General features: G+C 45.8%; 1 protein-coding gene across 1 annotated transcript in view; it reads right to left on the bottom strand.

The window, feature by feature from the left end:
- The window catches only part of CASKIN1 (CASK interacting protein 1), a 160,551-nt gene that overhangs the window by 25,610 nt on the left and 123,415 nt on the right, over window positions 1–11,526 (bottom strand). The window contains exons 12-14 of the mRNA XM_070761710.1: window positions 3,074–3,178; window positions 1,784–1,905; window positions 121–208 (exon numbers count right to left, since the gene is read on the bottom strand). Of these exons, the coding sequence (XP_070617811.1) occupies window positions 121–208; window positions 1,784–1,905; window positions 3,074–3,178 (315 nt within the window). The remainder of the gene's footprint in view (window positions 1–120; window positions 209–1,783; window positions 1,906–3,073; window positions 3,179–11,526) is intronic.

Below are 11,526 nucleotides of genomic sequence, written 5' to 3'. Positions count from 1 at the left end.
GGCTGGCAGCAGCAGCAGAAGGAAAGGGTCATGTTCTCCGGGAGAAGCCGCCGGTCCTGGGAATAAGACAGGCTCCCCCGGGGACAGAGGGACCAGCTGTCCTCGGGAGCATCCACGCACCTGCGGGTGTCTCCACCGCCTTGGCAGGCCCGTCACTCACAGCCGATTCTTGCACAGACGCCTTCTGGGAAAGGACAGTTGCCAGCAGCTGAGAAAATTGGGGGAGGAACAGCAAGAAAGCGTTAATCAGGAAAGAGCGGGCGGGCGAGGACTCGGTTGGGAGGGGGGAGGGAAGCGCAGAAAAACAGGGACTCGGGAAGCCTGGATCCCACCGTTCTCCCAGCACTGTGACTCAGTTGGCAAAGTGGCAAAGAGCCGCAGCACGGAGAGAGCAAACGGGTGGCACAGACAATGGCGCTGCCTGCTTGGCATTCGTGGCTGCAGCTGAGCCAGCTTCTGGTGCAGGCAGGCGGCAAAAAGGGCGATTTGGGAGCTAACGGCCTGTCCTCCCCACCTTCCTCCCCCTCCTCCTGGCCCAGTTTCCCCAGGGAAGGAAGGGACCCCCTGGTCCAAAGCGCATGGCATCCGAAGGGGAGAGCCATCCAACCTGGAACCACAAGGGGGCGGTAGAAGACTGAGCAATGTCAAGGATGGGCAGCTAATTGAATAATGATAATAACAACAATGGAAGGGACCTTGGAGGTCTTCTAGTCCAACCCCCTGCTTGGGCAGGAAAATCTACACTACTTCAGACAGATGGTTATCAAACACCTTCTTAAAAACTTCCAGCGTTGGAGTATTCACAACTTCTGGAGGCAAGCTGTTCCACTGCTTAATTGTTTTTAACTGTCAGGAAATTTCTCCTTAGTTCTAGGTTGCTTCTCTCCTTATTTAGTTTCCATCCGTTGCTTCTTGTTCTACCCTCAGGTGCTTTGGAGAATATAGCTTGACTCCCTCTTCTTTGTGGGATCTTGGAACACTGCTATCTTGTTTATTTGTAGCATTTCTTGGCTGTCCATCCCATCCCAGAATTCTCCTGGGCAGCTAACAGTCATAGAAGCATAGAAGACTGACGGCAGAAAAAGACCTCCTGGTCCATCTAGTCTGCCCTTATATTATTTCCTGTATTTTATCTTAGGATGGATCTATGTTTATCCCAGGCATGTTTAAATTCACTTACTGTGGATTTACCAACCATGTCTACTGGAAGTTTGTTCCAAGGATCTACTACTCTTTCAATCAAATAATATTTTCTCATGTTGCTTCTGATCTTTCCCCAACTAACCTCAGATTGGGCCCCCTTGTTCTTGTGTTCACTTTCCTATTAAAAACACTTCCCTCCTGAACCTTATTTAACCCTTGAACATATTTAAATGTTTTGATCATGTCCCCCCTTTCCCTTCTGTCCTCCAGACTATACAGATTGAGTTCATGGAGTCTTTCCTGATCAGTTTTATGCTGAAGACCTTCCACCATTCTTGTAGCCCGTCTTTGGACCTGTTCAATTTGATCAATATCTTTTTGTAGGTGAGGTCTTCAGAATTGAGCACAGTATTATTCCAAATGTGGTCTCACCACCACTCTATGCAGCGGGATCACAATCTCCCTCTTCCTGCTTGTTATACCTCTAACTATGCAGCCAAGCATTCTACTTTACAAGCAGTCTTTAAAAAGATTTAAAATATACAACTAGACAAGGGCTCTCAGGTGAGACGTGGGCCAGCCGGTGGGCTCAGAGAGCTCCAGATTTAGCTCCGTGGCACATCCACGGAACAGGGCTTACCTTCACGCCTTCGGAACCGGGATGAAGGGCCCCGTGGCCCCCGCTTCCAGTGCTCTGCCCACTGCCCGAGCTCCGTCCGCTGGTGATGCTTCCAGTGCTGCCCACGCTGCTGCGGTCACCTCCTAGTCGGGGGGGAGGGGAAGACAGTTGGCAGGACAAAGCAAGGACGGCTCCATGCTTTGCTCAGGACTCGCACCCACAACCAAAGATCCAGGGGAAAGGGGGATCCCACATGCCTATTTTCTGGCCACCCCTATCCATGCTGCTGAAATTCAGGCAAGCCCCAGATTACAGGTGAGATTGCTGCCCACCAAAAACAGGCAAATGGGCCCAAAAAACCCACCCCACCCCACCTTCCCTGTTCAAAAAACCCCATTAAACCAAATACTATCCTGAGGGTCTTGAAGCCTTAAATCCGAGGTCTTCAAACTTGACAACTTTAAGACTTGTAGACGTCAAGTCCTAGAATTCTCCAAGCAGCTTAGAGCTTGGAGCTTTGCTGCCTTAAACACGACCTATGCATAGCTCAGAAAATCATCTGCTACAACGTTCTTCCTGTCAACAACTACTTCAGCTTCAACCACAACAACACACAAGCACTTAACAGATACAAACTCAAAGTAAACAGCTCCAAATTTGAAGTCAAAATATGACTTCAGCAACCAAATGATTAATGCCTGGAACTCACTACCTGACTCTATAGTATCACCAAACCCCCAAACCTTTACCCTTAGACTATCCACTGTTGACCTCTCCCAATTGAACAGCTGGTACAATAATTCTCCATGACACCCCTCCTCCCCGCTGCCTCTCCCCAACCTCAGTCAGCCACTGCCCAACCTCCCCACACCGGCTCCCCTCAGGGGAAGGCACTCCCCACCATCCATCCCCGTGTCCAGGGGTGGGCTGCTATGGTGCAACGGTGATGTGTGTTCGCCCCCGTGGCTCTGAGTGCTGGCAGAGTCCAGCGCAATTACGCTACTGAACCTGGGCAGGTAGCAAAATCACGCGCGGTGTCCGCACATGATTTTGCTACCTGCCCAGGTACAGTAGCGTAATTGTGCTGGACTCTGCTGCATGTCCGTGCGCAATTTTACTACCTGCTAAGGTGCAGTACATAATTGCGCTGGACTCCGCTAGCACCCAGAGCTACAGGGGTGAGCACACCTCACCATTGCACCTTAGCTGCCCACTCTGACCATGCCCCAGCCAAATCTTTTTGGATGCCCCTCGAATCTCTGAAACCAGATTGTCCCCCTGACCCCCCAATCCACTTTTTCCCCCTCCTACCTGCGAAGGGCTTCCGGAGCACCCAGATTTCTTCGGGCGGGGCCGGCGTGGTCGCAGAGCTGCCGGGGGACAAGTGGGATGGGCTGGCATCTGACCCCCGGGAACCTTTGGGGTCAAAGACAGCACCATGACGCAGCCAAGGGAGGAAGAGAAAAAGAGAAAGAAAGAAGTGAGAGGAGGCGAGAACGTTGCTTCACAAAAGAGGGGGTTTGGGGAGGGGGTGTTTCAGCAGCCGCCTCTGGACCCCAGCCAAGCCCCAGGCAGAAGGGAGGGACTTGTTGGAGAGGGTCTGGGCTTTGGCCACCATTTTTACCCTCGCAAAGTCTGGGACAGTCAGTATAAGAGCCGTGCTGGCACAACGGCAGAAGTAGGTTTACTACTGGGGCGGTCCGGTGCACTGGCCCGCCAAATGTGCAATTTTAAGTGCGATGGCTCCAGTGCTGTCTTTGCCAGTCTGTGTGCACCACAATCTTTTTTTCTTCTAATTTTTGGCAATTTTTAGGCTCTCTGAGCATGCGCAGAAGTAAAATCATCCCTCTGTGCATGCGCAGAAGTGAAATCGCGCTAGGGGGAACATCACAATGCGTACGCAGCCCGCCGGTAGGAAAAGGTCAGAGGAACCTGTCCCACACAGTGGTTAGGATGCAGGATTGCAGGCTAATTCTGCCCACTGCCAGCAGTTCAATCCTGACCAGCTCAAAGTTGACTCAGACTTCCATCCTTCCGAGGTGGGTCAAATGAGGGTCCAGACTGTTGGGGGCAACATGTTGATGCTTAGAGAGGGCTGTAAAGCACTACAAAGCAGTATATGTCTAAATGCTATTGCTAAATGCCATTTCTATGGGTTGGGTCCAAAAGAAGGAGACTTAAAGACCAACAGATTCCCTGTATCTCAGGGGGAAAAAATCATTTGCCTTCCCAGCTTGGAAAGATCAGCTTTGTGGGACAATAGACCAAGATCAAAAGATCTAGGACAGTGATGGCGAACCGATGGCATGGGTGCCACAGGTGGCACACGTAGCCATATCTGCTGGCACGGGAGTCATTGGAGCCTAGTTCAGCTCCAATGTGCATATGTGTGCCGGCTAGCTCATTTTTGGCTCACACAGAGGCTCTGGGAGGGCGTTTTTGGCTTCCAGAGAGCCTCCGGGGCGTTTTTACCCTCCTCTGGCTCTACGGAAGCCTTTGAAGCCTGGGGAGGGTGAAAAACGAGCCTACGGGGCCCACCATAAGATGGAAAACAGGCCATTTCCAGCCTCCAGGGGGTCGGAGAAGCTGTTTTTGCCCTCCCCAGGCACTGAATTATGGGGGTGGGCACTCGCGCAAGCAAAATTGCACGAGGGAATGCGTGTTCATGCACGAAACATTGTGATGCAAACCGGTGGCGAAGATAAGTGGTCCCCAAGTCTTAAACTTGCTAAACTTGCTCTTGCCTTGCAGGGTGTTTCATTGTTACTCTCTGTCAAGAATGTTTTCCAAACCCTGCCTTTGTTTTTTTAATTGCTCTACTTGCTCCGAATGTTTCTTTCCCGCCCTAACCAGGTGCTAATGATGTCCCCAGCTCTTACCGGCTTGCAAGCTCTTTCATTGTTACTCTTTGCAAATAATGTTTTCCAAGCCGTAGGTCTTTGCAGGTTTTTTCCCATTGCTCTACTTGCTCCAACTGTCTCTTTCCAGGTGCAAATGATGTTTCCAGCTCTTACTGCCTTGCAAGCTCTTTCATTGTTACTCTTTGAAAACAATGTTTTCCAAGCCCTAGGTCTTTGCAGGTTTTTTCCCATTGCTCTACTTGCTCCAAATGTCTCTTTTCAGGTGCAAATGATGTTTCCAGCTCTTATCGGCTTGCAAGCTCTTTCATTGTTACTCTTTGCAAATAATGTTTTCCAAGCCCTAGGTCTTTGCAGGTTTTTTCCCATTGCTCTACTTGCTCCAAATGTCTCTTTTCAGGTGCAAATGATGTTTCCAGCTCTTATCGGCTTGCAAGCTCTTTCATTGTTACTCTTTGCAAATAATGTTTTCCAAGCCCTAGGTCTTTGCAGGTTTTTCCCCATTGCTCTACTTGCTCCAAATGTCTCTTTTCAGGTGCAAATGATGTTTCCAGCTCTTATCGGCTTGCAAGCTCTTTCATTGTTACTCTTTGCAAATAATGTTTTCCAAGCCCTAGGTCTTTGCAGGTTTTTTCCCATTGCTCTACTTGCTCCAAATGTCTCTTTCCAGGTGCAAATGATGTTTCCAGCTCTTACTGGCTTGCAAGCTCTTTCATTGTTACTCTTTGAAAACAATGTTTTCCAAGCCCTAGGTCTTTGCAGGTTTTTTCCCATTGCTCTACTTGCTCCAAATGTCTCTTTTCAGGTGCAAATGATGTTTCCAGCTCTTACCGGCTTGCAAGCTCTTTCATTGTTACTCTTTGCAAATAATGTTTTCCAAGCCCTAGGTCTTTGCAGGTTTTTCCCCATTGCTCTACTTGCTCCAAATGTCTCTTTCCAGGTGCAAATGATGTTTCCAGCTCTTACTGGCTTGCAAGCTCTTTCATTGTTACTCTTTGCAAATAATGTTTTCCAAGCCCTAGGTCTTTGCAGGTTTTTTCCCATTGCTCTACTTGCTCCAAATGTCTCTTTTCAGGTGCAAATGATGTTTCCAGCTCTTACCGGCTTGCAAGCTCTTTCATTGTTACTCTTTGAAAACAAAGTTTTCCAAGCCCTAGGTCTTTGCAGGTTTTTTCCCATTGCTCTACTTGCTCCAAATGTCTCTTTTCAGGTGCAAATGATGTTTCCAGCTCTTATCGGCTTGCAAGCTCTTTCATTGTTACTCTTTGCAAATAATGTTTTCCAAGCCCTAGGTCTTTGCAGGTTTTTTCCCATTGCTCTACTTGCTCCAAATGTCTCTTTCCAGGTGCAAATGATGTTTCCAGCTCTTACTGGCTTGCAAACTCTTTCATTGTTACTCTTTGAAAACAATGTTTTTCAAGCCCTAGGTCTTTGCAGGTTTTTCCCCATTGCTCTACTTGCTCCAAATGTCTCTTTTCAGGTGCAAATGATGTTTCCAGCTCTTACTGGCTTGCAAGCTCTTTCATTGTTACTCTTTGAAAACAATGTTTTCCAAGCCCTAGGTCTTTGCAGGTTTTTTCCCATTGCTCTACTTGCTCCAAATGTCTCTTTTCAGGTGCAAATGATGTTTCCAGCTCTTATCGGCTTGCAAGCTCTTTCATTGTTACTCTTTGCAAATAATGTTTTCGAAGCCCTAGGTTTTTTCCCATTGCTCTACTTGCTCCATCATTTCCAGGTGCAAATGATGTTTCCAGCTCTTACTGGCTTGCAAGCTCTTTCATTGTTACTCTCTCCGAATAGCAGCCGCTGAGATTCGTGTGGCAGAAGACGGTTCCGGAGTTATTCTGGCCATGTAGGGCTTTATAGTTCATTACCAATTGTGACCGGAATCTAATCGGCAACCAGTGCAGGCCGCGAAGTGTTGACAAAACGTGGGCAAATCTAGCCCCACAATTGTTCTGGCGGCCGCATTTGAATTTCTTCAAAGACCAAAAAAAAAAAAAAACCCCAGAAAGTCCAGGTGCCTCTTGAAAAAGCACCTTTGGGACCACCCTGACGTGGAGGACTGAGAATTCCCATAGACATTCAGGAGGAAAAGAGGGTTTCCTGTCCATTCTGATGCCCTAGCACACCCTGTATTAATTAAAATAGTATTTCTCAAACTTAGCCACTCACATATCACAGCAACTGGTCAGGGCCCACAGAGTCGGCCTTCTCCGGTCCCGTCAGCCAAGCAATATCGCCTGACAGGGACCAGGGGAAGGGCCTTCTCTGCGGCAGCTCCGACCCTTTGGAATCAGCTCCCCACAGAGATTCGTGCTTCCCCCACCCTCCTGTCCTTTCATAAGGCTCTTAAAAAACATCTTTGACGGCAGGCTTGGGGCCATTGAGCTTTGCCTTCATGCTCCAGCCAATGGTATGAATGAATGATCATGAATGAATGTTAGTTAAATGCTTTTAGTTATGTCGGGTTTTAGATTAGGTTTTACGTTGTTTTTCAGGTTTCATATTGGGTTTCCTAGATTTTGTATGTAGAACTGCCCCTACTCTTCCTGCCTTCCGTAAACTCCTTAAAACCCACCTTTGCCGTCAGGCATGGGGGAATTGAAACATCTTCCCCTGGGCATGTCTAATTTATGTATGGTATGCTTGTGTGTATGTCTGTTAGTATATGGAGTCTTTTTTAAATCTTTAATATTTTAAATTGTCAGATTATTTATGATTTGTTTCCACGTGTTGTGAGCCGCCCCGAGTCTTCGGAGAGGGGCGGCATACAAATCTAAGTAATAAATAAAATAAATAAATTATGAAAGCTGTCCTGAGTCCGCAGGAGAAGGGCGGCCTAGAAATCCAATAAAATACCGTATTTTTCGGTGTATAAGACATAGCTTTTTCCTCCCTTAAAGAAGCTGATAATCAGGGTGCGTCTTAGACTCTGAATGTAGGGTTCCCCCCCCCCAGCCCTAACTAGCTGCTAATGATCTTCCCAGCTCTTACCTTGCAGGCTCTTTCATTGTTTCTCTCTATGAAGAATGTTTTCCAAGCCCTGAGTCTTTGCAGGGTTTGTTTCATTGCTCTAACTTGCTCTGAATAAGTTTCTTTCCAGCCCCAACCAGGTGCTAATGTTGTTCCCAGCTCTTGCTGGCTTGCAAGCTCTTTCATTGTTACTCTCTGCCAAGAATGTATTCCCAACCCTGTCTTTGTAGGGTTTTTTTTCCATTGCTTCACTTGCCCCAGATATTTCTTTCCAGCTCTAACCAGGAGCTATGAATTTACCCAAGCTCTTTCATTGCTACTCTCTGTGAAGAATATTTTCAAGGCCTAGGTCTTTGCAGGTCCCTCCCCCCCATTGGTCTAACTTGCTCCAAATGTTTCTTTCCAGCCCTAATCAGGTGCTAACAAGATTCCCAGCTCTTACTGGCTTGCAAGCTCTTTCGTTGTTATTCTCTGCGAAGAAGAATGTTTTCCAAGCCCTAAGTCTTTGCAGGGTTTTTTTCCATTGCTCTAGTTGCTCCAAATATTTCTTTCCAGATGCTAAAGATGTTCCCAGTTCTAACTAGCTTGCAAGCTCTTTCATTGTTACTCTCTCAGAATAATTTTTTAAAGCCCTTAACCAGGGGATAAAATAATATGCTGAAGCTGACCAAACTAAGGACGTTAGCCAGATGAATACCTGGTAAGTAGATTCTTTTCCCTATTTTCCTCCCCAAACACTAAGGTGCGTCTTATACTCTGATGCATCTTATGCTCCGAAAAATATTGTAAATAAAATAAATAAAATAAATAAAATAAAATAAAATAAAATATAAAATAAATAAAATAAAATAAAAACATAAAATAAAATAAAATAAAATAATAAAATAAATAAAATAAAGTAAACCAGCCCAAGGTCAACCATCAGAATACAGAGCTGGAAAGCCCACAAACTGAGAGTCCATTCCCCAAACAATATAGGAGCACCTGATTGGACAGTGATTGACAACATGGGGATGGCCGGGGAGAATGGAGAATTAATTGTATTGTTTGCACAGGAAAACACCACATCTATTTTCTGAAACCACTTAAGCTTTAGTAAAGTGTTGGTAATGACCTACAAAGCCCTACATGGCATCGGACCAGAATACCTGTGGGACCGCCTTCTGCCGCACGAATCCCAGCGGCCAATCAGGTCCCACAGAGTTGGCCTTCTCTGGGTCCCGTCGACAAAAAAATGCCATCTGGCGGGACCCAGGGGAAGAGCCTTCTCTGTGGCGGCCCTGGCCCTCTGGAACCAACTCTCCCTGGGGATTCAAATTGCGGCCTTCCACAAGATGTTGAAGACCTATCTATGTCGCCAGGCATGGGGGAAATAACTATCTCTTTCCCCACCACAACCTTATTTTTCCTGACTGTAATACATGAGAATGGTGTGATTGTGCAGTAATGATTGTTTTTAATATTTATGGGTTTTAAATTTCGTTTTTTAACTTGTATTGGATTTGTACTCTGTGTACTGTATTGTTGTTGTTGTGAGCCGCCCCAAATCTTCGGAGAGGGGCGGCATACAAATCTAATAAATAAATAAATAAAAGTGTACTCTTGGTGAAGAATGGGACAGGAGTCCTTCCTTATATGATGATTGGATGGAATGGGTTGACATTACACACCTTCAAGTTGTCAAATTTGAAAAACACTGAATTAAACACTGGTGAAAACAAGACCCAAATAGGCTGCTCTAGGCAGATGCTGTTTCCGTACCCAGCAACCGTTACGGCCTCCTGACTTCACAATCAATTGTTTGTGATCTTTCTTTCCTGGGGTTTTTCTGACTTTGAGAAGATGCTGGCTAATATTTCAAAGTTGTGGGCTATATATAAACCTTCAAAAGAATTTCAGCCTATCGTGGTTTCTGCGATCTTAACGGGATACTGAGTCTTCGGAGAGGGGCGGCATACAAGTCTAATAAGTTATTATTATTATTATTATTATTATTATTATTATTATTATTATCAATACGACACAGCAAACGAGATCACTATGCTGGATTTCGTATTTCATCACCAGTCGGGCGTTTCCCAAGCACCTAAGACTGCGTGATGTAGCGGCAAATTATGTTTGCCGATCCCAGTAAAGCGGCCTTTTGCAATTGACAGATGGAGATTTTGTCAATTCCGATGGTTTTCAAATGTCCGCTGAGATCCTTTGGCACTGTGCCCAGCGTGCCAGGTACCACTGGGACCACTTTCACTGGCTTATGCCAGAGTCGTTGCAGCTCGAATTTTAGATCTTCGTATTTCACTAATTTCTCTAGCTGCTTCTCCTCAATTCTGTTGTCCCCTGGGATTGTGATGTCGATGATCCATACTTTCTTTTTCTCCACAATCAGGATGTCTGGTGTGTTATGCTTCAGAATTCGGTCAGTCTGAAGTCAGAAGTCCCACAGTAGTTTTGCTTGCTCCTTTTCGACCACTTTTTCAGGCTTATGATCCCACCAATTCTTTGTCACTGGGAAATGGTAGTTCCAGCACAAGTTCCAGTGGATCATCTGTGCCACAGCATCATGTCTATGCTTGTAGTCAGTCTGTGCGATCTTTTAGCAGCAGCTGAGTATGTGATCGATTGTTTCATCTGTTTCTTTACAGAGTCTGCACTTTGGATCGTCTGTTGATTTTTCAATTCTGGCTTTGACAGCATTTGTTCTAATGGCCTGTTCTTGTGCCGCCAGTATCAGTCCTTCTGTCTCCTTTTTGAGTGTTCCACTTGTAAGCCATGACCAGGTCTTTTCTTTATCAACTTTGCCTTCAATCTTCTCCAAGAACTGGTCATGCAATGTTTTGTTCCGCCAACTGTCCATACGACATTGAGTTACAGTTTTTCTATACTGGTCCTTGGTTTGCTTCACCTTGAGAAGCTTCCTATTGTTGACCTCCATCAACGCTGACTCTTTGCTCTCCTTCACATAGTCAGCTAATGCATGCTTCTCTTCTTCCACTGTCTGCTTCACTTGCAAAAGTTCTCTGCCGCCTATTTTCCTTGGTAAATACAGCCTGTCAACGTCACTGTGAGGGTGTGGTGCATGATGGATCGTCATTAATTTTCTGGTTTACATAATTTAAGAAACATTATAATGATACTAAGGAATTTACGTACTATGATGTATAATGTTACTATTTTTCCAAATTCCTTGATTTTGTATCCCCTTTCCCCACCCCACCCCTTTTTTCTCTTCTGTTCATCATTTCCTTCCCCCCTTTTTTTTCTTTTCTTCTGTATTTATAAATAAATTATATTTTTTTAAAAAAATTCTGGTTTTCCTGTCCAGGTTGTCCAGCTCTGATTGAGTCCAGTTGTGTATCTAATGGCAGGTATGGCCCAAGTATTTATAGCCTTGATAGTGTTGCCACCATTCAGTTTGCTCTTCAAAATTTTTCTGGTCTTCTGGATGTACTCTTTGCTGATCACAGTTTTCACATGGCCATGCTTGATATTATCCAGTTGCAAGATGCCCAAGTATCTGTAGGCTTCTGGCTGGTGGCACTTGATGGTTTGACCATTTGGCATTTAAATGCCCTCACTTTCAGTGATTTCCCCCTTTTTCAGGGCCACTGTGGCACATTTATCCAGGTCAAACTCCATGCTGATGCCATTGCTGAAGATTCGCACAGTGCTGGTTAGTGACTGTATCTCAGTTTCTGATTTTCCGTACAACTTCAGGTCATCCATATACAACAGGTGTGAGATTTTTGGTGAATTCCTAGCAGTTTGGTAGCCTAGGTTTGTTTTCTGTAGGATGAGTGACAGCGGGATTATAGCGATGATGAATAGCAATGGGGACAAAGAGTCCCCCTGGAAGATGCCCCTTCTGATGTTGATCAGTCCATAGCTTACATTCCCAACAAAAAGCTCAGTCTTCCAATATTTCATCAC

This window comes from Erythrolamprus reginae, chromosome 9 (genome assembly GCF_031021105.1).
Source record: "Erythrolamprus reginae isolate rEryReg1 chromosome 9, rEryReg1.hap1, whole genome shotgun sequence".
NCBI lineage: Eukaryota > Metazoa > Chordata > Lepidosauria > Squamata > Dipsadidae > Erythrolamprus > Erythrolamprus reginae.
The sequence above is the reverse complement of the archived record's forward strand: the minus strand, read 5'-3'. Positions and strand labels throughout refer to the sequence as shown.